Source organism: Meleagris gallopavo, chromosome 2 (genome assembly GCF_905368555.1).
Source record: "Meleagris gallopavo chromosome 2, MGAL_WU_HG_1.1, whole genome shotgun sequence".
Taxonomy (NCBI): Eukaryota; Metazoa; Chordata; class Aves; order Galliformes; family Phasianidae; genus Meleagris; species Meleagris gallopavo.
Genome location: NC_139405.1, coordinates 57208364 through 57234349, shown reverse-complemented (window position 1 = coordinate 57234349; position 25986 = coordinate 57208364). Strand labels below are relative to the sequence as shown.

The window sequence follows — 25986 nt, the reverse complement described above, 5'->3', positions numbered from 1 at the left end:
AAACTTGTTATTTTTTTTCTAATGTTCCAGCTACTATTTTCCTCATTTTTCTTCTACATTCTGTAGTGGTCTTTTCTCATAGTCTTTGGCAATTCTTTTGAGAAACATATACAAAGCCATTCTTTTTCTCCAGAGGATCATCTTTCCCACCTTTCTAAAATGGTGAATCACATACAAATTGCTCAGATGTGTCACTTTCTAGAACAATAAATCACATACAAATTGCTCAGATGCGTCACTTTTTTATTGCTCCATATGTTTGTCATATTCAAAAGTGCCATTTTTTTGTGCATCAGATAGAAATCACACAGCGTTAGACAAGACCTCTGAAACCTTCTAAAAGATTTAGCTGATATAGCTGATATTGCTTAGATAATGGAAATTTGTTTGTACGATGTGAACTGGGTCTACTCTTTAAACGTTACTTGTAATATTTATCGCTGACAATCAATATATAAATAATAAACAAGAGGGAATAACATATATTGTTGAAATTGTCTCATCATTACATATAGGAATGCAATGCACAAATCTCGTGATTTTTTTAATAGGTATACTAAGGTTTTTAGTCCTTGCTACAGTTCCTACTGTGGTTGTTTTTCTAGCACTAGCCAAATTTTACATGCTTTGGAGAAATTCTGTGGATAAAGCTTTCTTCACGTTGCCTGAAGATATTTTCTTACTGGTGGCTTAAGATTTTAAATAGGGAAGAAAAGTTTAAAATGTCAAGACTGAGCAACAGAACTACTGCGAGCTGCAGCTGGGCTGACGCCCGTATAGGAAAATCTTGACAGTTTAAAAATAGAAACTGTTCCATCCGTAGATTAACTTTATGTCTAATCCATGTTCTGGCACATGGCACCCTACCTACATGCGCAAACTGCATACTGACTCGGATGGTGATATGGATTTACATTGAACTACTTAATTCCCATAAATTTTTAGAGTTTTAAACTGAAACAAATCTGCAAGAAATGTGTGAACATCTTTCAGACAGATAACACCAGTCAGCTGTGGTCTCACTAATATTTATGGAGATATACATGTTTTGAACTCAAAGTGATGGCTCAGTCCAGCCATCAGTGCAGGCTGGTTAATCAAGTCCCTGGAATTATCCTTGCTGACTTCAATATGTAGCATATTATGCTTCATTTGATCTTACTGAGCCACTTCTTAAGTCTATATTCAGTGCTGTGGATTTATACACCCAGTTTGTCTCTAAAATTACTAACATATCTATCATTCACAAAAGACAACCTCATACTTTTGTGAGTCTGAAACATGCTTCTCATGTACTTTCAATATTAAAATTTACATACAAATTATAAAACTTGCAATATCTTTTAATACATTGGATTAGATCATGAGGAGATAGATTCTTCAGCAGTATTGTCTGTTGAATCAGGTTAAGGCAAATGAAACACTGCACTTTTGTACAAACTCCAATCCAGTCCTGCTCTTCTAAGCAAGCTGCAGTTGAAATCCAATCACTAACATCGTATTTAAGATGAAATTGCCTTCTAGGCTGTTAGGATTTTATTATGGTTAAATAGATGAAGAGTTAGGTGAAGCCACTACTGTGGTTGGTTTGTGTTGTTTTTTGTTTGTTTGTTTGTTTGTTTTTGTTTTTGTCTTTGGGTTTTTTTTTTTGTGGGTTTTGTTTTGTTTTGTTTGTTTTTGTTTTTTAATTACAACTATCCACAGACCAGCACTTTGGCACTGGCCACATACAGCTGGGGAAAAGAGAAAGAGGTATGTAAAAAAGTGACTGCTGGCAACATTTGCTTTTTTCATTCCAGAACAATTACACCATAACTGAATCATTACTTCAAGACAGAATAGCCTGAAGCTGTCATAGAAAACATTTAGTAGGAGCATCCTTGGAAATTGAGGAGTCAACCAAATATTAGTGATTATAAGCCTGATTTCTTCTGTCTTGGTCACCTTCTAGGTGAGAGCTTTAAGATGGAAAGAAATACAGAGCAATGTGCTATTCAAGGAAGCCAAGGGTTTGCTGGTAGGTGTTGCCTTAAACTTACAATGATTTATGCCAGCTGGGGTGATGCTAAACTTCTGCAGCACTTATGAGAGGCCAGACTGCAGCCTGAAATAGAATCAACAGTCTAAAAACTACAACAGATAACAATCGTTTTGAAGACATTAAATACAAATTCATTTCTCCCTGTAAGATTTTGCAAGAGCGTTACATCATTGCTCTTAGAGTCTTGTTTGTGTTTTTAAAAAGATACAGTGTATCTTATTATTTACTGAATGGAATACATACATAAAAAAGCTGAGTGATTACAAACAACAGCTAAAAGTGATGACATTGACTTTGCAAACAAATGCAAGATATAAGAGGTGAACTATTAACCTTATAATTAGACAGTTTCTAAGTTCATTTTAATTGTGTTGTGTAAGTAGTCCTAGAAATTATATTAAAATAAATTCGGGATCTAATTTTCCTTTTCAAAAATCATCTAGAACAGGGTAAATGAAGTTGTCTTTAAATAAACAATATGCCAAAATCTGTCCTCCACAAATCATTGAAATTACTCCAGATCCTGAAAGAGAATACAAAGCTGTTTAGTATTAATTTGTATAGTGGAAGGCAAATATTATAATAAAACAAGAGGCAACCCTTCTTTTTGACTTTTTTTTTTTTTTTTAAACTCCTTGCTCACTTAAACACTTTGCCCAAAACTTTAATCACCAACAAAGAGATCAATTCCAGCAATTTATGATACAAAACCAGCAGCAGTATACGGAGTTTATTCGCCTGTCTCTGTCTGTTAGGAATTTCTACAGCTGTTGATCCTTGTTATCCATCATAAAAGAAAGAACAGATGTCAGTACTTTCTCCCTTAGTTACTTTCAAGATAATATATTAACTTAGGACTATTCTTCAAATTTTGAAAAATAATTAAACATTTCAAAATACAGGTTTGCCATTCTCTGTAGGGAAATATGATGACTGGGAATCTATCTCATCTATCATAGATACCTGCTCATAGAATCAGAGAATCAAAAAATCACAGAATCGTAGAATCATAGAATGACCTGGGTTGGAAGGGACCTCAAGGATCATGAATCTCCAACCCCCCTGCCACATGCAGGGCCACCAACCTCCAACCTCCCCATTTAATACTTAATACTAGACCAGGCTGCCCAAGACCCCATCCAGTCTGGCCTTGAACACCTCCAGGGATGGGGCATCCATAACCTCTCTGGGCAGCCTGTTCCAGTACCTCATCACTCTCTCTGTGAAGAACTTCTCCCTGACATCCAACCTAAATCTTCCCTCTCTCAACTTAAAACCATTTCCCCTTGTTCTACCACTGTCACATTGTTCATAAAAATCATTTTTGAACTGTATTTCATTTCACTGATTGTGAAGACTACCAAGGAAGTCTAGCTTGGAAAACTGTCTGTTTGACACCTGAATTAGATGAGGTAGATAATTTGATTACTCAGGACTTAGCATTATTCATTTCAGCAACATGAACGTATCTGCTCTTTGTTAGGAAGATTATCATAAGCTAAATACATTCTGGTCTTAAAATAGTTGTTAGCCCAGTGTTACTTTTCTGTGTTCTTACAAGAACTGTAAATGAAAAACATGTGTATCTTCCTTAAATACTGTCAATTCCCAAATTATTGAGACTACAATAGAAAAAAACTCATACTATACATGCTATTTTTCTAGAATCTAACAACTTAATATCTGAAGATTATTATACCTAATGCCAGCCACCAGTGTAACATCAGAGGAAATTCAGACATAACTGGAAGGAGAAGAAAAAGAGAAATGTGCATTTGTAAACAATAAAGGTAAGGATATGCAAAACTTATATTATTAAATAGAATGTCTGCTTAGTTAGCTTTTCTAAATTATATGCATTAGATTTATTGAAATTGCAAACTGCTATCAAGATCCTCACCATTCAGATACTTGATCATACTATTATGCTCAGTGGGTAAGCAATCCCTTGGGGGTCAAATCTTAAAAAGTACAAGTGTGTGTTAAGCTGAGGCTTTTAATTGTAAAATCGCTGAAAAGGGAATTCATTTATTATTACATATCCGTATGAGGTTTGGCATAACAGAAACACTGCTCACCTGGTAGGAAGTCGATACACTCCTGCAATTCAAATAATTTCAGCTGTCTGACAATTTCAATTTGATGGGTGATAACAGCATGTGAAAGACAGAGCTGTACCCTGCAAGTGATCCCTATTACCCGACATGCTCTGCCATGTGTCTCGTAGCTACCTCTGCCTCACATGAGCTGCCCCACGTCCCCATCACATGACCAATATGAACAAGTGCAGCCCTATTAGGGCTGGCAGGGCTGTGGAGCAGTGAAGATAACTGGAAGGCACACTGTGTGAGGTCAGCAGCACAGCTTGGGTTGCCCATCTGAAAGCATCAAGAGCAGCTCTGTGTTGTTTGGAGATCAAAGTGCGCCATTTGATACAATGGTAGAAGATAGTCTACTGCATCAGCTATACAGAAAGCATAGTTTGTTGTAGTTTTTGTAAATTTCCTATTTTAAATACAAAAAATAATAATATTCATGAGGAATAACAGCAACTCAAATCCCATGAAATCAAATTTAGTAAATGAGAAATTATGCTTAATTTTTTTACATTCAACTCTCTATTAGTTTCTGGAATATCTTGACGTGGGTACTAGAGAATATCTGTATAAAGTGCTAAAGAATAAATGGATGATGCATTGGAAAATGGAAGATCAATTATTCTGTAGTAAGAGGGAATTCTAGTCAGTGATTTTTTTTATTTTTTTTTCCCTAGTCCTAATCGTAGAATAAAAGCATTAAGTTCATCTATATAGAAGAAAAAATGTCCATGTGGGCTCTGCCATCCAGGTGTTATCCCTTCGTTCCTTCCAGAAGAGTAGAAGAGTTTCAGAGAAAACAAACAAATGACATGTAACACTTCAGTGGTAAAATACATTATTTTCTTTTGTTCAAATATTTTAACTTAGTATGCTGAAGCAAACTCCATTTTTACTCTGAACTAATGTTGAAGTGTTAATGAGTCAGAAGTGGACAGCTACAAATTTCTTGTTTTACAGAACATAACTCCAGAAGTTGTCTCTAGGATGAGTATTTCACATAACCGCAAGAAAGACAGAATTGAGGTATAGAGGTAAAAATTTAAATACACGCATAAGTCAAATGGATGGAAAGCTGAGGTGTGTGTATTCAGCTCCAAGGAAGAATGGAAACCCATAAAACAGTGGGTGAGCCATGGTCACTTAGTCCTTCTATAAGTGATACTATATATATATTTAGCAGTAAGCATACTTACCAATGGAAGTTATGATGATATGAATAACAGTAACCGTTACAGCATAATCCCAAACCCATTCTTCCACCACCAGGGCAAACAGCAGACCACAAATGAAAAAAGTTATTTCCAATGAGATTACAAGAACTGAAAATGAAAATAGAATATTTACTCCAAGCATAGTTTTGAAGGTCTTTTCCTCTTATACCAAGGTAATAGCAATAGGAAGTTAAAATGTCTGAGACAATGTTATGCAAATTATGTTTGATTAGGTCAAATATTACTCTAGCGCTTTGATTATAAGGTTCATTTCTAATTTTACCACAGACACTGCATGGGTTCTATACTGATTTATCCATAGACTTACAAACGTTCTTTCTTTTTTAAAAAAATGTAGGGATGAGCAGGAGGAGGATCAGTGCTCTAAGTATTGCCTTGAGAAGAAATAGTGTGGAAATGTCAGTGACAGACAATCCATCCAGGGTCTTTGCACATGGCATTAAATAGACTTGGTTGATGCAGATATAAGTCAACTTTTTCTCTTCCAAAACAGAGCAGTCTGGTTAAGGTTTTACATTCAGTAGGAAACTTCATAGCTTTCTTCCCGTTCTCTGCTTCACATCATGTATGTGTAGCAGTGCAACTTAAAGACAAGACACATAAGGGGAAATAGAGCAGAAAGCCATCCCTATGAGCTGAACGCAGGCCATCCCTGTTGATCTCATGGTTCCACATCACACTGGGCTAGCAGGAGCTGACTGGGAAATGCCTGCAATCCTCCAGCAATACCCTGGGTGTAACAAGCAATAACAGCACACTAGTAACTCATATAATTTTCAATCTGAGGTATTTTTCTTCTTCTTTTTAAAGCACCTAGACATATTGAAATAATATTTTAACAGATTTTTTTTTTAACCGTTGCAGTAATGTAATACCTAACATTACTGTAGCTCACAGAGAACATTATTATTTTTTCACTGTATTTAATTTATACATCTGGCAGCGTTTTGTGACTCAGTTTTATTCCATTCTTTAGACAGTCAATTATTTCCTACTGTAATCTGGATCTTTCACCCAGCAGTTAGAAGAAATGTAAGAACACAGAAGAAAAAAATAAACAACTATAAAACCACACGTGGTTAGGAAAATACAGAAGATACACTTCAAAAAAAAAAAGTAATATTTGACAATACATTTTATTTCCTATTAAAGTTAATTTTAATAGTATCTACTTATTTTTTTTCCAATAATTTTATAACTTCAAAAGTATGCTCAATGTAGGCAGTTGCACTGTAAGTTTTCCATTAATCTGGGCCAACAACTACAGCTCTGATCTGAGACTTACGTTTTTATTTCCAGGCTATCTTTCAAAGACATCATTCTACTTTTAGCAGGTATAAGTGAGACTCTTGTACAAACTAATTTTCATTTGCAATGCCATTCAGAGAGCTCAGCTATGTCTCTGTGCCCATAGCCTTTAAAGAGACCCGGTTAGGTTTTGCTGCTCCATACTATTGCATCAGTTGGATGGAAGGCAAGACTGAATTCTAACTAGTTGCGTGACATAGTGTTTGTCTTTGGCATCTTATAAACATCCTGCATCAAACTGTCTGATATAATTTTGGAGCAAAAAAGTCTTGTTGAGATACAGTAATTGCATCAGGGCCCTGAAAAGTAGTTCTAATGGAATATGATTAAAATTTCATTTCCATTGCTATAAATGGAATGTTCTTCTTTTTTCATCTGAAATCCACATTGACACTATACAAATATTCATGCATTTTTATCATTCTTTTTAACATGATCGACTGAGCAATTTTCTTTTGAGCAGTTCTGATTAGCAGTTCTAATTATAGGGGATGTGGTTTTCCTTTGCAAAATAGAATGCAAGTATGGTAAAATTTCATGTATGCATGTAATTTTTGAAATGATAGTTTAGGAACGTGAATATGTTTTGAAGGCTTCAGACAAAGCTTCAGGAATTTGTATTAGGATGTATAAAGGTCTGACTGGGAGCTGAATTACAATAAAACTCTGAAATTTTAATGTCCACTTTATTCAGGCATTACCAAAGCAAAATTTCCATGAGTTGGATACGACCCATTCTTCAGCTTCTGAGTACATTACAGTTCATAAGAAATATGTTGTAATATGGAAGTTAAATTTAATAAATATTTGGAAGAACTTTTCAGAGAAGAGGTCATTATTATCTCATGAAAATGCAGCATCCTGATACAGTAGTACATTGTCTTCAAATGATCAAAATCAGAACACTTCAAGGAAATGCTTAGAAATCATCTGATTAATTAATAGCAATATATAAATGAAAAGTGAAGCAAAGATGAATAAAGATTTAAATGCAGTGTAGTTAAAATACTGGAAATATTACCATTGCTAAAAAAGCCCTAAAATATTGTCCATAAGGAAGACAAATTTACATCCAGATATGATCTAATTTCTTGACTGAGGGAAAACATAAAAACAAACTTAACTTACCTAAATAGTGTGGGTTGAGCCATGATGGATTTGTCTTAAAATCAAAAGGTGCCAAACCATCCAACATTTTAACCCTGTGGAAATAGAATAAGTACAATAAATACATTTAACCATAACTTTAATTTTCAATAAAAAGTTAAAGACTACATGATGAATTACTGGTCCTTTTAAGATAAGATTTCAAATGGAATATTCTGGATTTTACAGGCTTTCTACATTTCATTCATGTTTTGATCTTGCCCTCGCACACAGTTTCTGTGATCTCCTCTTCTATTTAAGATACGTCTGGTGCTATACATGTTAATAGTTTCCTAAGGGAAGATGATTTCTCTTTCATATTGACTATAACATCTTTCCTTTTTAATTTTTTATGTAATTGTTCTCGTATGTTCATTTACTTACAGGATGCAAGTGCAAGAAAGTATATTACAGCCAGCATTTTATATTGCTTTTGAGGATCCATTTACTGATATATGAAGGCACTGGTCACAACAACTTATTGAAGGCTTGGTGACAAGAACTTAGCTGAATTTGGAAAATATATTCGTGGAATAGCTGGGACTGAATGCCTCCAATCTGAATGCCTCTTGTCCATAGTCACTGCTCTACCTGCTATATCCCGTATATCTAGCTGTAGCACGTGGTCATAGTAAAGGCAAGGATGTCTTACTTGAATATGGCAAAGCAAATGGAAAGGACCACATAGTACACAGTGTAGAAAACTGCCATGCATATCAACAGGTTCACCAGCACAACCTGTGAAAGAGAAAAAGACAATCTAATGCTGTGTTTACAGTACGTATATAATCATCAAAAATAAATCCAGATTTCTGTCAAGCATAATATTTCAGAAAATATAATATTTAGCCAGAAGTTTTTGCTGTTGCTGATTACAAAAAAGTTGTTAAAATCTTTTTAGTACATTCCAGCTTCTGATGTTATAATGCATGGTCCTTGTTTTAATGGTGTATCTTCTACTTAGCTATTGAATTTATAAGCATTCAGAGAATGAGAAGTGTATTTATTGACAGTTGCTACACTGGTGACCCCTTGAAGATCATTCAGATATATAACTAGCTTAATTTTTTTAACTTAAAAGAAATGCTACCATGGTAATTATGTTGAAACTCTATAGAAATAAAATGTAGAAAATTGCAAGGAGTAACTAGTAAGTTTTCTCTAGAAGATATGTCACCCCTGTATTTATTTCCAAAGCTATGGATGTTGACAACTTAAGTGACTAATAAGAGATATCTGTTAAAAAACTTTTTAGATAAATTGCTTGTTTATTTAAAATAAATAAATTCAAACCCCAAATTAATAACAAACTAACTAAGAGTAACAACAACAACAAAAAAAGCATATGAGTTTCAGAAAGCAACACTATTTTATGATCCAGCTCTAGGTCTTTAAGAGAAGAGAAACATTTAGGCTTCACTTCTCATCTGAAGTTTCAGAAGTAACACAACCAGAGAAAAAACTGAACCTTAACCCGATCCTGTTCATAAAATGCCTTCAGATCTTTTCTTTTCAAGTGAAGCATTATTTATGACTCTGCTCAGCTAAGTTGGCTTCCTGAATTATCCAGACCCTAGGACTTATATTAATTCATGCAGGTATAGGGTAAAATGTTTTTAATGTTAATATACTTCAGTAAAAAAAATAGATTCCTGCTAATGCAGAACACTGTCATTTTTGTTTATCTGGGATGACACTACAACATTCTAGCATTTAAGTTGGACCACCAGGACTGGGGATTGCTGTGCATCACATTTGATTAACTGCTCTGGCAATATTGTGTGCTTACCTGAGAACATGAAACTGAAGATGTTTACTACAGTCTGTTAGAGTGGTAAATAAAATCAGTTATTTTGTATAAATTCCAGTTTGTCTTGCATTTTCTCAGTTTATCTGGGGCTTTATTGCGTCATATTTCTCTTCTAACTAACTGAAGCACTGGAACAAGTTGTCCAGAGAGCTGGTGGTTGCCCCATCTCTGGAGACATTCAAGGGTCTTCCTAGTCCATGTGTGTTCCACCTTTCCCTTATTATAGCTTTTTTTCCTCATTTTTTTATCTGAATATTCTTAAGCTTGCATTTCACTTCACATACTTTTCTTTCCTTCATGCTGCTAGTATTTGAAGTATGCCCTGTTTCATTCTATATTTTTAATGATCCCTTATGTCCTGACTTTAAATGGGCACTCTTATGAAATTCAAAGATGTTATGAAAACCTGATACCTTGTGCCACAATGGTAGTCTCTTCTTAGTAATTATTCCACATTTTCATGTTCCTGTGGTCCAGCAAAACTTAATATGTAGTAATAGGTCCTCTTTCACTGTACACTGGTGCTTAAATAACGACAGTTATTTAATTTCTCTTTGTATTTATCTTGTTCTTCAATGAAAGACTTAACATGAACACTATTAACAGCAACATCCTCACAGAAAAAAAAATTATACAGATATAATGCCATAATAAGGGCATCATGATTATTCTGATCCCTTACCTACCTATTCTGGTGCTTTTACTTACCAGTAATTATTTAGCAGAAGCTAGATCCATTTCAGCTTTTAGTGTATCTCCTTCACTTAAGTTCAAAGTAAAAGCTGAGTGGCAGAACATGCACTCTTAAGAATGCATTAGAGTGGTTTGTATAACACTTACTCAAGGTGTCTGTACCTTGTGAGTGATGACTCACCCTACCTTCAATTCAAACTTCCACTTTCAAGAAAACATCCATATCCCTCTTGCTGTAAATTCCATGAAAGGAAGGGAGAGAAAGTCTAAGCATGGAGTGAAGTGCCTCTCCCATGAAGACAAGTTGAAGGAATTGGGCTTGTTCAGCCTGGAAAAGAGAAGTCTGCAGAGAGACCTCATTATGTCTTGCCAGTATTTAAAGGGAGTTTATAAAGACAAGGGAAATTAACTTTTTGAATGGGTAGATAGTGATGGGTCAAGGGGGAATGGTTTTAAACTAAAGGAGGGGAGATTTAAATTAGATGTCAGGGAGAAATTCTTTACTGAGAGAGTGGTGAGGTGCTAGAACAGGTTGCCCAGAATGGTTGTGCCCCATCCCTGCAAGTGTTTAAGGCCAGTCTGGATGTGGCCCTAGGCAATCTGATCTAGTACTTAATCTAGTGAGGGCAATTCTGCCTGTGATGAGGAAGCTGGAACTTGATGATGCTTGAGATCCCTTCCAACGCAAGCCATTCTACGATCGATGGCCACACTTTACCCTGTCTAATTATTTTTACTTTCATAGAATCACAGAATCACAGGGTTTTGAAGAATCCTCGAGATCATCGAGTCCAATCCCTCTGCTAAGGAAGGTACCCTACAATAGGTTGCACAGGTAGGCATCCAGACAGGTAGTAGAAGTATAAGGACATGGGAAGTACAAGTATGCAGCACTGAAGAATCCAGCAGCACATGTTTTGAAGTCTATTGAGTCAAAGATTGTATCTGTGTCATCTTAATTAGGTTTTCTTCCATTATTTTTTCCAACTGTCTTTCATTGTCTAGAATATCTCACGAAAAAAATGTACCACAATTTAATTCTGGTTGTTTTAGAGAGGAGCTTAAACCTACTGAACAGTAATTCGAATAACTAGTTTGTGAAATATCCTCTAGTTTTTATGCCATCCAAAATAGTGAATGTTTTGTTCCTTTCCTATGTTTTCCTCTGTTATTCCTGATTGTTTCTAACTCTGCATGATCCTACCTGTCAGACAGCTAAGATGAAACTTTCTCACCTAAGTCCCTCCAGATATGAAATCTGTACCTTATCAGTAATTGCTATTTTTTAAATCTTATTTTTTAAATAAAACACAGCTCTGTGTTTTAGAGTGAAGATTTCAATTTAAAAAAAAAAAAAAAACCCACAATGTAAGCCAGTTCTGAAATGTAATTTTCATTTTTATTTAATTTGTTGTGTGTAGGTAAAAGCTGCTGAAAAATCAGTCCTTATTCAAGGAGGCAGTGTCTCTGAAAAGAGCTACAGATGAACATTAGCTCAAGCTAATTCAGTTTTGGGAGCTTCCCTTACCGTTATGTGACACAAAACAAGCCCTTGAGGCTTTATGTTTTAAGGTGGGAGAATATGAAGATAAGTGAGGAAGAAGTATTACCTCTGAGCATAGGATTAGAGAACACAAAGCAGCATCCAATTTAGCATCAGCAATTTTTAAAGTATGTTAAGAAATGGAGAAGGTGCAGAGAAGAGCCATAAAAGAGAGCTGATGGCTAGAAATGCTTTTTTCATTAGGACTACAACTCTAAAGAGGTCAATCTGTTTAGCTCTGAGGGCTGATTTGATTATGATGGATAAGTACCTTTGCAGGCAGAAAATACCAGGTACTTAGGGACTCTTTAATCTATCAGAAAAGCCATATGAAGTAAACAGCTGCAAGTTATAGCTAGACAAATGGCAAAGATACATGAAAGACATTTTTAACTGTAAAGGCAATTAGTTAATGGAACAAACTGCCTTGGAAATAATGGATTATTTAAAGAAAAACCAGGTGCCTTTCTGGATGAAGCTTCACTTGGACATCTCCAGTGTTTACTTCTGGCCAAGTGATAAATAATATACTTATAGAACCATCTGATACTGATGGAAGTGTGGACCATTTTGCAAACAGTTCATATTATTTTTATGTTGCTAGATATGAAAAGTGAAAGTACATCAATGTATCTATGCCCCAAAATTACAGGAACAGTAGTCAAGAATCCCATCATATGTGTACAAACTAGTATTTGTCAATACGTAAATGTCTAAGAGAATTTCTACTTTTCTATTACTATTATTTCACTAAAGTGAAATAAAAATGGAGAATGATTAGTGTCTTGTCAACTCGTTTTCTTTGAGGGGAAATTACAGCTTTCCCATGTCCTGTATTTTTACTATTATTCCAAAAGGCAATTGGCTAAATAACTTCTGTGATCTTTTCTTTTCCTTGATGTACTCCATGGCCACTGCAGTGTTCACTGACTACAGTGTTACCTACAAGTAACATGCTGCCCCTTCTGCCCTGAAAGTACCTCTAAACATTGGCAGATGAATCTATGGCACATTTTGGGTGAGAATCATTTTCATCTTATTTCTCTGAGCAGATACACGTTTCCTGGAATTCTCCTTTATCTGCCTCCTGTAAGTCTTATCTGCTCCAGATGCAGATTTGTACTGTAATAAAAGTGGTAAGATAGGACTGCAGTGAAAATAACAAGGCTGAAGAAAGACTGTGAGCTGATGGCCTATTGACCTCTAATTACAGTAGGTAAATTCCTAGCCTCTCTTGAAGTCAGTGACAAACTTGTTTTGGCTTCAAAGGCCTGGGATTTTTCTCTCTGTACCCAGAATATTAGTCCCTGTCTAAGTGACACAATGAAGTATTAAAGTGCTTTACCCAGTCAAGGAAGCTAAAGAAAGACATGCAGGTCAGTGCTAAAAATATAATCCGAAGTGAATAACATGAAAATTGAAACCCTTTGAAAAACTTCCAGTTGTATCACAGTTCTTTTTTTTTTAACCTTTCCACTGAAAATTATATATTTTTTTGAATATCAAAATATATTTTATTTTCAAACTTATTTTTTTCCCTTTCTAACCCCTCAAATATTTCAAAGAGAGAAATATAAGTTAAGAACTACAGAGTCATTTATTATATGCCAAAGGCATTGAAAGAATTTCAGAAATATAGCAGTGTCATTAAACTTGGGATAAAATTCCAAGATTGTATTTCATACATGCATCACTCCATATATTTTGAAATCCTTCTAATAAAATATACTTTTCAATACTTATTACCAGTCCTATTGGATAAGATCTCCTTTGCAGTTTACTTTTTAGAAAAAGAACATTAAGAAGTACTCTGTAAGAGTGAAAGCAACTGTTTTTTCAAGATCTGCAGAGCTGACTAACTCTAAATACTACTATTACTCTAAGTACTACGGCACTATACACACTCAATTCCCTTTACCTTGGTTTCAGCAGTTTTGACCTTGAGAGCCATGGACACATGATGAGTGAAAGGAAGTGTTGTTGCTATACTTCTTATGCCAATGTCAACAGAAAGAAGCAGCTGTTTTTCACCCCAAAAAACATTCTTATAGGTAAGTACAGGACAGAGTGAGGTAAGTTGATTGGATTAAACTGAATTGAGACAGAAGCCATCTGTGAGATAACTCTAAGCTGCTGAAGACCAAACAGAAAATCCTAGTCACTGATTTAATGTCATACATTTGTATCTACAATTGGCAAAAGCCTATCTGTAATACAAATTTACCATTTAGAGACAAAATTATGAATAGTATTTTCTAACTTCTGTTTGATTTTTTCAGCACTCATTTGATCACAGTTCATTAAGATTGCCATACCTCCATACTTTCAATTAGTTTTACGATTTTTAACATTAATTATGTTGATCATAGCTGTGGAAGCATACATTCTTCACCTTGTTCCTTGTTAATGTTTTTCTTCTGACTATCACTTTATTACATTACATGTAATTCACATTAAATTAGGTATAATTACGTTAAGAAATGATAGACTTACATTATGACTTCTCCTTTTCTTATTTCTTCAGGAGAATGAAATTTACCATGCTTTAGAGAAGCTCCACCTTCAACTGAGCAAATCCTTAATGGATTTGAATTTGACTTTTTGCAGATGCATTACGATTCATTATCCTGTACTGGAAAAAAAAAAAAAAAATAGATCATATAAAGGAATGCTTCTGAAACTTAATGATTTTTTTTTTTTTTCCCCTACCACTAACATAATCTGTGCAGGTTTCTTTATTGTTAGTGTCTTTCTAATTGAGTAAAATTAATGCTGTCTGGTTTAAGATATGGTCTGTACAAAGCAAACAGAAGCTTTTGCTCATGGATTTGATAGTACCAGATTGCGAATACTGTACAGAACATACAGGTAGTATTGTGTGAAATTCTTTTCCTGTCCCAAATGTGAACACAAAGACCTGTGCTCCAGCACAATACAGTGATGTCAAAGAAATAGAATCAAATAACAACAAAAACCAAAATTAATTTGCATAAATGGTTGCAATGGTGACCACACAAATGGTAGATTAACAAAAAAGTATTGATTTTAGTAATTAAGAAATGATTGAAAATAAGCAAACGGTTTCATCCAAAGATCATCACATCTATTCCAAGGAAACAAGGGCCTAAAATTTGCACAAATCCTTGCAGTAACTCTAAGCAGCAAGATAACTGAAAACAGTAATGGATTCCATTGGTCTAAGATCATTATTAAATGTAATCATTCATTTACTCGCTCAGTCAGTCTAACCAAAATCTGAGGATAGAACCAAAGTTACTGAATTCCATGGGTAGATAATGGAAGCTATAGGCATGGATTTGCTAATGAGACTGAGAGGTTCCTCTCATTTCAAGTTCAACACTTCCAGAGAGGACAGTATTTCTGTTGCAGACTTGCTTCCAGCCTGGAAACAGCTGGACTGTTGTAACAGTAACAAACAGCAGCAAGTCAAAACTGGGAGTGGCAGAATTGTGTGTGATCCAAAATGCTGACTAAAAGACTTAGTAGCAAATTGGAAAGATATTGTGTTGCTGCTAGCAAAATGTCCAGAGGGTGGAATAGCCTCTTTTTATTTTCTTCTTTTTTTTTCACTAGGTCAGCCACAGGAAGTACAACAATTCCTATTCAGCACAGGAGACAGAAGAAAAGTTTTAATATATGTTAAACTGTCTATTTTGGTTGCAAATAGTCATGTTTTTTTTAAGCACTATTTTCCAAAGCAATGAACTGCAGATTGTTAGTAATAAGATGAGGAAAAATAGTGCTACATTACCTTTTAGCCCCTAGTTTTTGTGCTGTTTTGATTTACAGAAACATCCAGGAAACAGATGCTTCAGTAGCATATATATGCCTTACCTCACACTTTTGGGAAGAACAGGTAATAAGCAGTGTTATTTGGAATGTGGCTGTACTCATGTACTTTATTCCTATTGAGGAAGACTTAACAAATAGTGATGAAAGAATAACTGCGGACAGTTACAGAACAGAGAATAAGTTAAGACATGAAAGTGAAATCGAAGATACATCTGTAGGCCATTATCTCTGTAAAGTGACTTAGAATGACAGGATACCTTCTTCCTATCTGTTCCTGGGGCAAAACTTTGTAGTAATGAAGAGAAAAATTTTGTAATAATGAAGAGTAAAATCTTAGTGCTTAGTTTGCTTTTAAGCTTATTATTTATATTTTAAATAGAATGCTCTGATTTAAGCCCACAGTTTATAATGCTCTCTAATGGCACTGCAAAAATAACATACAACATTTGAGGAGGTGTATCATATGGGAATATAACAAAAATATCTATCATGGAAATTAACAAGTGATTTGTGTTGCTGATATGCTGACCATGGACCCAACAGCACACTATGCCTTCTGATACAAAGTCAGACCCAGGACCATATTTTTTAGCTAACGCCAAAAAATATAGGGTCTTAGAATCAGGAAAATGACTGAAGTCTGAAGAATGTTGATTCATTATCCTGGAATACTTAAGGAAAATACAAAGATCAACCAAGAGGATGATATCTACACTATGTGTAGAGAAAGTCTTAATTCTCTGAAGGGTGATGACATCAAAACATGTGTACTCTGTCTCCATCTGCTGATGGGAGGAACAATACTTAAATTGTGTGCAGTAAAGAAGAGCTCAGAGAAAAAAAAAAAACTGGCCACTTTTTTTTTTTTTTAATTACACTAAGAATATGTAAAGAAAATTTGATAGAAATGTACATTTTAAAACAAACATAATTTATTGACTTACACTGTGCTATGACTTTAGCAAATATAACCTTGTTGTATCCTATGAAAGACCATGCATAAGGTGGTGTTGATCAGATGTGCATTATACAACCTTACTATGACAGTTTGGCTCCTATATGGAAGGAGAGGTAATTCTGCAAGGCCTGGAGTCCATCTCCCTCCTTTCCCTGTTTAACTGTCCTGCAGAATAGATAGATTTTGAGAGACTGGAAATTAAAGAATTCAGTGAAAGCAGGAATACACTTTGAATGATGCAGTCTGTTATTAGTTCCAAATTTTGTCAGATTGCTTTTAACAATATCCCAGCTCCTGAAAATATCATGTAAATGAGCTTTCAGGTCCTGAAAAGTTGTCCCTTCATGTAAAAGCTTGTGAACTCTAAAATGTTCATAGTATTAAACTAAAAACTGATGTAACCTTTTTGATGTGCAAACTGCAAATGAATTGGATTCTCTAGGAGATAATTAACCCCAATGAGCTACTTGTATATATAGAGATGGCTTAATTAACAATAAAAACAGCAAATAACATTTTTTCTGTTTCATTAACTGACATTGATGGTTTTGTGAACAAGTTCAATACAGAGCTTGAAAGTGCTGGAAAAGGAATCAATTTAATAGGCTTTATTTATTCAAACTATATGTTGGTTTTATTGTTTGTGAGCAGTGTGGGATTGACAGAACTGGAAATGAAATCTGTTTATCTAGGGCTCTCACACAATTGTAGCAAAGTAAACTTTCCACTCTGGCCCTACTATATGTTTAAGAAACAAGTTTAATTGCCTGTATTTTAAAAATCAATATTTCTGCCAAGCAGCTTAATGTGCTTATTACCACAGTCCCAAATTTTGGAGGTATTCTTGCATCTCTAGTTTAGTGGGAAAATTTGATGAGTACAATGAAGCTCTGAAAAACCTTTTCAGGACTTAAGACCATGGAGAAAGGGGGAGAGGGCTGTGAAATTGCTTCTGCTGTTGGTAGAGGAATGTATGTCATGCTGGATCAGGCAGTCTCAGGTGAGGCTCACTTGCACACCTGTGCTCACTCTGGTTGCTGGCACTATGGCCATTGGGACCCTGAGCCACAGTCTGACTCCTGCTGCTGGCACAACAGACCATGTGCAGACATGTGTACATGGAGCACAGTTCCTTACCCAAGAGAAAATAAGAAAGGAGTTCAAGGAGATGGGTTGGATCATGCTGATTTGGAGCAGACCGTGACCAGAAAAGCATGCTGACTGGCAAAGTATCTATGTGAGACTGCCTCTTTTTACCCCCTTATCCCTCTATCTTCTCCTATTTGTTCCTACTTGAATCAGCATAAACCCCTCTTTTTCCAACTTTGGTACCTCCCCTAAGCATCCTGCAACAAATCCTGTACTATGCTCAAATGATTATCCTCTGCATCCCATAATGTGTCCCACATCCTGAGTAGCAACATTTTTCTTCTAAAAGGTGATCTGGGGTCTGCTCCAGCTGGACAGTGGCGGGCTTCACACCTAGACAGTGGGACTGGGGATCTCCTGAGGTGAGGTGTTTGCTCCTAAGGAAGAGTGGTTTGGGCCTATGGCTGCCATTGTGTCCCTATATTCCCTGGGCTCCTGGAGATGAGCTGTGTCTCTCCTATGAAGGCCTGGAGGCAGTGGGAGTGTCAAGAGATTAGACTGGCATGGGAAGAAGCCCACAGTAGGATTCTTTGGGCTCTCCCTCCCACATTGTCTCTCACAGATATGCAGATGGACCATTGGCACATAGTCTAACAATTAACAAACTCATTTTGCCGGCATTTGGAAAAGCCAAAACAGAACTTAATAGGTGATTTTAGAATTGTTGAACATTCTATTATCATTTTATAATAATTTATAGCACACTGAGTGTGCTAGCTGGCATGGACACCTCTCCAGCCACCATTTGATTTTACATGCAATCTCATTTCTGTACCCAAGAACATTCCTAGCCACGCTCTAATTCACAGGAGTAGATGTAACTGTGAGGTCTATAAGAAAGGACCTAACAGACTAATTTTTGTTCACGGCAGGTGGTTGTTTACCCAGCACAGCAATGTATTGCACTTTTTAACCATCTTCTGGCACTCTAAGGAGAGATACCAAAACCAACTTGGCTGGATGTGCAAACCGAACACTTTCCTAATTTGAAGAAGTATATTTTCTGATTGTAGTACTGGTTTATGCACTGGCAAGGTAGTAGATAGAAATCTGCACTGCCAGTTCAGCAAATGTGCTGAAACACATCTGAGGGATAGCTGGGGAAGATCTACTTGGCACAGTGCCATACTCACAGGTTTTCCTTTGCTATCCTAGGAGGTAATTTAAATAAACTTACCTCTGTTCTTTCACACTGTGCTTTTAAGATTATATAGTAAATCATTCTGCATGTGTTTTGTCCTGTTCTTGTAGTATGATTTTGCTGTTTATTGGTGTACGGGAAAGTGATAGTTTTAAAAACAGCAAGCCTCTAAACTAGGGATATCTCTATAAAGGAGTCAGGATAGAGTGTGTCTTTTCCTATTAAATTGAAAAGTGACACAAATTAATGATGTTATTTGCAAGCTTTATTTTGAACTTGTTCAGTATGAGAAAATACAGAAATTCTAAAAGTGAACTGATATAGAATAAGCCATGTCCTGAAAGGAATTCCATCTACAACACTTTCTCATTTGTATTTATTTTTCTACATTCAGGATGTAGAAAATTTTTCTACATTCAACATACACTGCTTTTACTTAAAAAATAAAAATGCATACTGTTGAAACAACCTTGTTACTCACATTCTTGCTCTCAGCAGGTTTTGAAATTATTGTGAAAATGGTGCTGAGGCATTGTTGATTTTCAGATCTGTCATTTCTAGAAAATAAAGGTTCCTATATTGATGAATAAAAAGATATTTCTCCAGCTTCTCACTCTAACAGCAATTCACAATCTTAAAGTCAAGCACCCTAACACAACAGACGGTTCTGCTCTCAGTTACACCTGTTGAACTCCATTATCTTCTGTTCTGCCCTAATTACATATATACAAACTCATTCACTTGACCTTGCTGACCCTGCCATTAGAACTTTAATTAACTCCTGTGACCATGATTCATGGCCCATAACAAAATGCAAGTCATTTTATCCTGGCTAGGTTGGCAAACTGGGGCTAGATGCGTATTTTTAATGAATCAAGCATTTGTCTGTGATCACTGAATAGGAGGTTGAATACAGATGGCTTCAGTAACTCAGTGAAACATCTATGTATATTTATGTTTTTGACTACTGCAGTGTAAGCAGACATACCGTTCAGCTCAAAAACCTGATAAATTCTCTCATCTAAGCAATTTTTACTCAATTTTACTGCTCGTCTGACTTTAGATCCAGCTGATATTAGTCAGAAAACAAGGAAACATATTAACAACATCTCCAAAATATATTTCAACAGCTCTTCAGAACAGCTCCAGTTTAATAGAATTCATTATTAAATGGTTTTCTGCCAGATAATAGATAATGACATCCTAATAAGAATTTCAACAGGCTGAATGTTCTTTAAATCCAATTTTTCATGTCCCATTTCTCAAGTTTTCAGTGTTTTAGGGACCGCCCACTCACTCAGAATACAGTAAAACTGGAGGACCTGTGCTCCTCTCTGACCTTTTGTCACCCTTTATTTCCCATTGCTCACTACTGTTAGCTGCTCTTTGGCATGGCTTCCAAACTGCTGATGTCAGCTGGCTCTCAGGTATTTCATATCCATAGCTGTGGAGTTGATTTCCAGTAGAATTTAGATATGTGGGCAACTCATATAACTGTATTACTTAGGAAAACTGTATTCTGACAGTGGTTTTAATAGTTTTTAAACTTATGAGATTTATGGAATCACTTGAGCAGAAGGAAGGGCGGAAGCCTTTCCACTTGGAATTTCAAGAAATGAGACATTCATCTATAGAATAAGATAACACCATTCTTCCATGTCAGGTACATTTCCTGACATGATGCATGTGGTAATGATAGTAAAGGAATGACTAGTATAGTAAAAAATATCATTCAAATGTTTCAAGCAGATGAACGTCCAGTTATTCTCATGAATAACTAAATTAATATTAAAAGCAGGGAAAACAAATTCACTTGCCGAAGTGCATAAGTGCTACCAGGCCGTCCACTACCAAAAATGCACCTTTTTTGCATTTCCTGAGCAGATTCTAGTAGCTGCTTCAAGTTAGGATGTGTGGAATGTGGCTGCTAGTGGTGGTTATTCTTTCTATTAATAACTCATAACCTTAATACAAACAGTCTGACTTGGCCGTGTCTTTGCTTTTCCCACATGAACAGCTGCTGTTCCAGTCACTGAGACTACTCAGGCCTGAGTTTGGCTACATAAATTTTTTCAATAATGGTAGTACATTTCTTTTACTCCCAGAAAGATGGACAGGAAGGGGAGAAGTGTGAATTAAAAGGTGCCTGACTGTTTTCTTTCATCATCTTTCACGCAAAATGCTACAGGTAATACACATCCAACCACACTGTGCAGGAAGTATTAGTGCAATTTTAAATGTTCTTGCATTAGATAGCTAGCTTGAGTTGGGAAATTTTTTCCTGTCTGAGTGTACAGTGGTGGGTAAATATATACAGTTACTCCTCTAAGCCTTAAAATAATTTCCATGTGATAATATATGTTTTCATACACCTCAGCTGATTTAACACACCCGGGCATTTAAAATAACGTGAACTGTTTTAAATTACGGTGTTCAAAATATTTGCCACTAGATGGCAAACTGATTGTATGCAGGCTTCCACACAAAAGGAACATATCTGCTGTTTGCTGGGTGACCAGGTGATTATACTGCATTGAATTGAATCTTCCACAATTTCCTTGAACCAGTAAAATTATACCAGAGAAAGAGATAGCTCTTTAACCTCAGGTACTGAAAGCGCCAACAGTAAGTAAAGATCACACTTGCTTCTGTTTGCTTGTTGAAATCACGACTGCTATTCTACATCTTTTATCTTCACATCACACAGCCAAAATGCAAAAGTTCAGGCCCACCACTCAATTTTAGGTACCACATACGTTCTATGGTACTTAAGAGGTAATGAGTGGCATGTCCTGACAGAAACAAAGGAGACCTGCCAATCAAAATCCCCTTTTATGTGTGTCCAACTGTATAAGATACAGGTAAATGCTCACATTTTACAAGGCCCAGTCCTTCAAGTGCCAAAATCTCTGATGCAGAGTTTTACTTCCATCAGTTCACAGAGAGCCTCAGCTAGAGTCTGGCTTCTTATTATGTTATTCTTCCCTTTTTCCTCAAAATATTGCAATAATTAATGGCATTTCTGCATAGCAGCTGCATATTTCCATTCATAAGTGCTATTTGCAGTCATTTATGAAACCACAATAGCCTACTCAAGACCTTGTTTTTATCAGTTTCATACCACTTTGCTCTTGCTATCAATATACAAGAAAGTATTTTATTATACTAGAAAAAATTGGCAGAGGCCTTATGTCTGGTATACTTCTCTATTGTGCATCAGACTCATAGCACCAGTCAGAAACAGACATCCCTTTCAAAAGCAGGAGTTAGACAAAAACAGTCTTGCTTGCCATATTTTACTTTCTTGCATTAGGAGAGGTATATAAATATTACATCTCCACTCTGCCTTTAACTGATGTTGGTATCCATCTTTGATTAGTTTCTATCAGGAATTTGAGTTTTCCCATGAGTTATAGCCCACATTTTTCTCTGAATTGGTGTGTTTGAGATTAAACCATTCTTGAAGGCAAAGAATCTGCAGTTGTACTGTCATTTACTTATGGAAATAGGCTGGTGATTCTGACTTGAGATTTGTTTTTAATGCTAGTTTAACATACTGGTGCGACATTATTAAAAATAAAATTGGGGTTCAGATGCTGATTTCATTTATACTGATGTTGCAAATTGATGGTATTTAATAATATGCAGAGGACTGAGGATACATGCCAAAATGTTAAGCAAGATTAATTCTAGAAAGATTTGATTAAATACACTTTCTGAGAAAAAAAATGTAAAATGAATAGGTATGCAGCTCCCTCTGTTTTTTCTAAATCTGCTTCTGTTTAACTGTGATTATCTCCATTCTTCAAGGGCCTCAGAAATATTGTAGACAGTGTCCTCAATATGCTTGTTAAAGTACACCTGTGTAGGAAAAAAATCATTGCAACTGGATCCCATGCATGGGACCTTTTGTTATTCAACAGCAAAGGTCAGCAGAGTTTTTTATTTTTTTGCCTCATGAGCAATTAGTGACACGTAATATTCTAGAAGTACCAGAGCTCAACCACATCTGGATGTGGGACCTCACACAAAATGAGTTTGTGCTTAATGGCTGTGGGGAAGATCTTTGATTTTAGATCCTTACTGTATCCCTCATGTATTCAGATTTTCAGTCATTACTGAATTTGGAAGTAGAAAGGAATTTTCTTCACATTACATTCACAAAGTACTTTTCCTCCCTCTGTAGTGTGAAGTGTTTGTCTTCTGAAACCACAACACCCATGGAGCCTCCTGCTTACTGCTGTGACCTGGGGAACAGGTGTCATCATATGTGTCCTGTTTTCTGGCTGCAGCTAAATACCCTCTTTCTATTTAGGGCATTTAGCCTCATTCATTTAACTTAATAACTTAATTTTAAATGTAATACAGTAATAGATTTGACTGAAATCTAATAGTTTGTATTACTTAGTTGGTAAGATTACAGCATTTAACATGTCCTTCTAACTATAACTGTGAAAATGAAGATTGTACTATTAAAACTTGCAAGTTGACTGTATTAGAATGGCAAATACAGTGTTCTCATATTTTTTGCCAAAATGCTGGACCACTGATCTGAATAAGTTATGACTTTTCCTTTGAAACTTTAGAGTTTCTGTAGACATCTCTCACTTGTAGATGGTAACGGAATCCACGTACCCAACATTCGCTCTTATTGTTTCAAGGGGATCTTTCAAATAAAATTATATGAATGCTTTAACAGTATTTAGCATTTCAGATTATAGTATCTCATGAACTTTTCAGTGCAAAACATTGTCTCACTCAAAGCAAAATTGCTGAGAGAAAGCACCTGCAATATTTTAGACAGGTAATTCGAATACCATCACACTCTCACAGCCTAGAAGGCTGATGCCATTTTTCTGTAATGGATTGTTTATTTTTTCTATGAGTAAGGAGTTGGTTTTTCTTGTGTTTTGTTATGCTTTGTTTGAGAAAGTGTGCATACTTCCTCATTTCCATTCAAAACAGCAAAAACACTCCTAATTTTTAAGTGACCGTTCAATAGGGGAAAATCTTGTTCCTTGTTGTATTAAAAGTTGTGCTAAGAAAAACCAACAAGAGTATCAGGAGTTTGTTTGTTCCTCCCACAGACTTTATTTCTGAAATCTGTGAGACCTTGACGTTCCTCTGCACATCAGTGGTGTTCAGTTAAACAGGAGAATAATATTTCCTCTACCACACATTTATTTGGATGTTTGGTTTGTGGAGAGCTAGTATTAGACCTGCAAATACAAGGTGTCAAACTATGTGTCAAAATTACCAGTCAAATGAAAAATATTAGTACATACACAGTTTAAGTGCTCAGCCTTAAATACTTTGAGAAAAACTACATTTAAACATTGATCTGCTGTCTCCGATTTAATTTTTTTAACTACATCAGGAGCTGCAGACATCACTCCAGGATGAGAAGTGTTCTCCAAATGTCATTTCAGCTGGACCAATTATGGTTGCATTTTTTCTTTGCTTTCAGTCTTGTGGTCTGTGAAGTTGCATATGAAGGTGTTCAGCTGTTAGGCACTCAGATGAGTAAATACCCAACTCACTAAAAGATATTAGCACTCTTCTGAGGTTCATCCTCCCACACTATTACAAAAAAACTTCCTTTTCTACCCCAGGTTTCTGGCTCTGTATCTTCCTACATTAGCTGTCATTTAATAAATTCTGCTTGGGTATGAAAGAATCACAGTCTGGATTTCCTGAGTTCGAAGATGAAATGAATGCAACACTTCAAGCTATTGTTCCACTGAAATTAATTTGTCTACATGATATTTTACTGAAACTCCAAACTGTTCTCTGGTTTCCATCCAAATGTGGAGGTTCTATTTTAGTTACAAAGCTTAACTATGTAGGTTTTTCTTCAGTAAATGCAAGCTACAATGGTTTTCTCATTCCAGAACTAATGTTTTGTTGTTTTTTTCTCTTTATGTATTTAATTCAAGAACCTAGTTGACCCTTTGTGTGAGATGAATCACAGGCTCACCAAAAAAAGTGCCAAAAGCCCTGTAGGATAGAACTAAATGTTCAAGTTGAAACAAACAAATCAGTGTCGTTTTGCATAACCAAGAGAGTTGTTTTTTGAGGTATTCAGCTTTAAATGAATTGTGGAATAACCAAATTAAATTATGTTTTTTCACTTAGAGGCACATCTGGACTTAGGGAATCTTTGGAGGTGAAAAGCTCTGTCTGTTGGGAAAGTGAGAGCTTGAAGTCAAAACTAGTTTGTAATACTCAGTGTCCAAGTAAAGGCACCAAGGACCTGACTTTTGAAGTCATCCTGTCTGAAACATAGTTCCAGAGGAATTCATATGCAGCAAACGCTAATTAAAAATAGATCTCAGATCTCTGGGTGGCTCTCCAGAAATATGCAATTAGTGACCACCGAAAACAGTTATATTAAAATTATTTGTTTAGAGTTATATGAGAACTCTATCAGAGACAGATAGAATCTGATTTCAGCATCTCCATTCAGGTAGCTTTCCTTCTGGCAATCCACTGCTTAATATCTTTCACACCTTCTGACTGCTAAAGTTGATGAAGCAGGAGTTTGATAATCTCTTTCAATTTATAACTTTGTGGAAACCCAGAGGAGATTTCTTATAACGGGGTTTACTGAGTAAGGCTGGGTTTCTGTAGAAGAGGCAGTGTATCATCATGCCGTGGTAGTGTATCATCATGCTTGTGCCCAAGGGTTCAATTTAAGGTTTCAAAAGCATTATCAGTGTTGGCATTTTCCGTGTGCTAACTGCTTGCATTTAACCTTGCATTGCACCTTTAAAATGGTATTTTGGTGTTCTGCCTGGTTCTCATTCCAGCCTTCTTTATGTCTTTTGCAATCCTGTCTTCTTATGTAACCAAATAATTCAGCTTCTACTGACCAGCTCTCAAACGTCTGGTTAGCCCTCCTTGTTTTAGTTGCTGTTTCTTTTCAACCCTATTCCGGAAATCTTCATCAAAACGTACTTCTTTGTCCTGGTCTCTTTGCTCAGCTAATCTCAGTTCTCTTCACGTACCTTGGCTGTTTGTCACACTCTGTGCCTGTCTCCATCTCTTGCACAT

General features: G+C 35.8%; 1 protein-coding gene across 1 annotated transcript; it reads right to left on the bottom strand.

Annotated features, from left to right (window-relative positions):
* Window positions 1–2469: 2469 nt before the first annotated feature.
* Window positions 2470–13823, bottom strand: TMEM244 (transmembrane protein 244). Its single transcript, XM_031552216.2, has 6 exons — window positions 13791–13823; window positions 8479–8564; window positions 7809–7882; window positions 5334–5459; window positions 3741–3785; window positions 2470–2564 (listed from the first exon to the last, which is right to left on the bottom strand). The coding sequence occupies exons 1-6, from the start codon at window positions 13821–13823 to the stop codon at window positions 2470–2472; spliced, it is 459 nt and encodes a 152-aa protein (XP_031408076.2).
* Between the last annotated feature and the right edge of the window lie 12163 nt (window positions 13824–25986).

What these genes read in the sequence shown, in the direction of transcription:
- TMEM244 (XM_031552216.2), bottom strand. Translation starts at nt 13,823, where the DNA reads ATGGCTCTCAAGGTCAAAACTGCTGAAACCAAG. An exon ending in TCAAAACTGCTGAAACCAAG is followed by an intron (nt 8,565 to 13,790) that starts GTAAAGGGAATT and finishes TCTCTTTCACAG; the next exon opens with GTTGTGCTGGTGAACCTGTT. An exon ending in ACACTGGTGGCTGGCATTAG is followed by an intron (nt 2,565 to 3,740) that starts GTATAATAATCT and finishes ATTCTCTTTCAG; the next exon opens with GATCTGGAGTAATTTCAATG.